The sequence below is a fragment of the Elephantulus edwardii genome, unplaced genomic scaffold, assembly GCF_000299155.1.
Source record: "Elephantulus edwardii isolate Elephantulus edwardi_28Jun2011 unplaced genomic scaffold, EleEdw1.0 scaffold00048, whole genome shotgun sequence".
NCBI lineage: Eukaryota > Metazoa > Chordata > Mammalia > Macroscelidea > Macroscelididae > Elephantulus > Elephantulus edwardii.
Window position 1 is genome coordinate 5062550 of NW_006399798.1, and position 3561 is coordinate 5066110.

General features: G+C 55.7%; 1 protein-coding gene across 1 annotated transcript in view; it reads left to right on the forward strand.

Moving 5' to 3' along the window:
* Positions 1-231: 231 nt before the first annotated feature.
* ST6GALNAC1 (ST6 (alpha-N-acetyl-neuraminyl-2,3-beta-galactosyl-1,3)-N-acetylgalactosaminide alpha-2,6-sialyltransferase 1) overlaps positions 232-3561 on the forward strand; it is a 27040-nt gene continuing 23710 nt past the window's right edge. The window contains 3 exon segments of the mRNA XM_006886354.1: positions 232-411; positions 1125-1399; positions 2865-2934. Coding sequence (XP_006886416.1) covers positions 232-411; positions 1125-1399; positions 2865-2934 — 525 coding nt within the window.

The following is a 3561-nucleotide window of genomic DNA, read 5'->3' on the forward strand; positions in this document are numbered from 1 at the left end:
CTCCCGTGTCCTTCCCACTGACCTCGGTGGTGTCCTGTCCCCCTTATTTCCCAGCGGCCTTAGCAGTTTCTCCAAGCCCTGTTGCCTCTCAGGTGGGATGAGTCATTCTGGAACCGGGCACACACGGGCACACGCAGTCTGTGCTCAGAGGCAGTACCCTGAGCTGTGGCTTGGGGCGGTGGGAGCCCCCTCACCCACTCGAGGCTTCCACATCCGTGGGCTCTGACGGCCATGATCTCAGGTGGGAGCAGGGAGGTGGTCCCATCCCCCAGGCACCTTCCTCATGAGCTCAGAGCCCGAGGCCATCCCGAGTGGAGTCCTGGGCGTTTCCCACAGTCACGCGTGTTCGCGCTGGTTCTGCGTGGTGCTCGGACCACGGGCAAGCGTTCATCTGCAGCTCTCCGCGCTCAAGTGGGTTCATGCTGTTTGACCAGGAGGTGGGGTGGTCAGTGGTTCCCACACCCCCACCCTTGCTGCACACAGGGGTCGCCTGTGGCGCCCCACCCCACAGAGACCCTGCTTGAATGGGCTGGGATGCGACCTGAGCCCCCAAGGACTTAAAGGTCCCTGCTGCATCTAACGTGCACCCATGAAGGGGAGCTGCCCTCTCCCTCCTCCCTCAGCGCTCTGCAGGTGAGGTGTTCCCACAAAGCCTGCTGGGAAACAAGCCATAGCAGTCAGGACAGCAGAAACTGCAGGCTCAGGGTGTCCACCGGAGCATTCACTGCCCAGCAAGGGTCCAGACTGCTCTTGGGCTGGGCTCCCGTCACAGCCAGGCTAAGGGGCCGAGGGTCCTGGAGGGGAGTGCTGGTGGGAATTGTAGGCCCAAGTGGGGTCCCTGCAGTTTTCTTATAAAGCTCAGGTGGCACATGGGGGCAGTGCACCCCTCTTCCAGAGTACACCCTTGTCCAGGATCCCCAAATGTTTGGAACCTGACCAAGGTGCGGTTTCCGATAATGTGTATATCTCTCTTAGAAAGTTCTACATTCAGAAAGTGGCTTCTAAAACAAAGGAAAGGAAGTGAACTTGTTTGGACAAAAGTTTCTCTTCCTTCAGTGCATGCCAGCCTTTAAGCCTTCCTCCAGTGGTGAAGGCGCTCCCTCTCTCTCTGGCAGGACCAATAGAGCAGCAGTCACCTCACAGAGGAGACAGAGTGCAAAGGGTGCACGCCCGGCCTGGACGGCGAGATAGGACTGTCTGCGGCAGCATCAGCGGCCAGGGTGCAGAAGCTGCCTCCAGAAGCTGCCCGCACGGCTGTACCCGCCGCCATGAGGTTCTGCCCCAGGAGACCCTGGCCCCTCGGCCAGCCTGCCCAGTGGCCCTTGCTTTTGGCGGTCTTAATTTTCTTCCTCTTTGCACTGCCCTCCTTCGTCAAGGAACCCAACACCAAGCCTTCCAGGTAAGCTCCTTCCCAGGCCCCCAGACTTGTCCAGAGATGGCTGAGAGAGGCCACAGCCCAGGGAGAGATGGGCGCCCATGGAGGGGTGTCGGGGTCAGAGCTGGTCAAGAGCTTCCAGGAAGGGAGACCTAAGTAGATTTGGGGGAGGTGGCAGTGGAAGGGGAAGTCCAGGTGCACGGGGACCATGGGACTGGAGTAGAGAGACAGTGGAGGCCGGAGTCTGAGAACGCTGGGATGGGTCTCCTGAGGGCATGGCAGAAGCCAGGGCTGTTTCCCATCTGGGACAGTGAGTAATTCGAGCAGCTTTCAGGTGAGTCCGTACATGCCATTCCCTGTATCCTAAAGGGAGAGATTTCCCTGGTGTATCCCAGACACTGCGAAGTCACGGCACCCTCAAAGTGTGTCAGGGAGCCTTCCCATTGAGGGGGCAGCTTCAACCGATGGCCCCGTTAAATCTTCAAGAAGGCTTTCTGGACTCCCTTTCTCATAAACTAATCATTTCCAGAAGAGAAGGACTCTTTTTTGCTCTCCATTCCCCCCGCCCCAAACCTCTTTTAACACCATTCTTAAAACTAGGCAGTAATGCAGACTCTCCTCCGGTTGAGAGAAATACCGAAGGATGGGGTCTCACTCACCACGACCCCCAAACTTCAGGGGACACCCAACGATCGTAGTGTTGACCTAACTCATCCACAGCTCCAGCTGCGTGCCGGGCACTCTTCTAAATGATTCCCTCCTTTCTCGTTATGACGGGACACCAGGATAGAACAAGCTGGAGTGGCCTGAGGTCACGTCACTTGTCAGTGGTAGAGTCAGGATTAGAACTCAGGTATTCTGGCCTTGCAGTCTGTGTCCATTGCCTTTACACTACACTGGCTTGCACATAAGTGCCATGCGCACAGGCTGACTTTGCAAGTCTGCAGTCTCGGAGGAGGGCGCTCTGGAGACATGCGCACAGGCTGACTGTAGACCTGCAGTCTCGGAGGAGGGCGCCCTGGTAGTGACATCTGTCGAGTCGTGGTGCTGACTAACCCACAGGCCACACTTCTCTGGCAATTCATATCCACCAGCTGCACCAAGGGAGAAGCCTCCTCTTGGACCGTCTGTAGCTTTGGACACTCACTGGAGGGTCATGGATGGTCAGATCTGACTCCACAGCAGTGAGACAGACATCCTGGACATCCTTCCACGCTGGGACGTACAGACTTGCTCTCTTTCAAGGCTGTGAACATCCCTGTCTCTCACCTCAGGTTGCTCCTGGCTCTTTACATCCCTTTGTATCCTGATAATGTCTTATTTCTAGAAGTAGAATTGCCAAGACAGCAGGGCCATTCACCCTGTGTTGACGGGGACTGTCCACTTGCCCTTTGCAGAGGCCACAGCCGCACTGGGAGCTATCATTAATGTCTCTAAGCGTTTCTGACCTCCTGAAAGTGCATTTCTCTCTTCAATTTCCATTTCCCAGACCACAGAACTTCAACCCCAGCAGCCCCGGTCCCAGCTGTGACCAGGTTAAAGGAGGCCAGGAGGAAAGCGTGAGATACACACCTGGAGCTTTGCAGCTTATTAAGCTGATTTTTATTAAAGTTGCTCCTGTGATCGGAGAGCTCTGGCGGCCTCGCTATAGGGAGCTGCACGGTTAAACCAGGTGGGGCACCTCTCGGCTGGGTTGAATCCACCAGTGGCTCCCCGAAAGAAAGATGATCAGTCTCCTCCCGTGCGTTTTACGGCCTCTGAAAACCCACTGGTCAGTTCTGACTTGGTTCTGATTCAATGGCAATGTGAGTGGGTCTTGTGATTATTTCTACACTGGTTTTAATGATCAAAACTGACTTTATGGAATCTGCCCAAGATGCTGTGAAGGGGAAGGAGGAAGCACAAATCGGTCAGTAAGCTGCCAAACTGGGTTCCCACTGGAGTGTGAGAGAGCAACAGATGGACAGAGGGAGTCAGAGACACACACAGAGACAGCGACAGAGGGAGTCAGACACACACACACGGAGTCAGAAACAGAGAGACAGGGTGACAGAGGGACACACACACACACAGAGTGCATGTGACAGAGGGTGTCAGAGACACACAGAGAGACGGAGTGACAGAGGGAGTCAGACACACACACACACACACACACACGGAGTCAGAAACAGAGACAGGGTGACAGA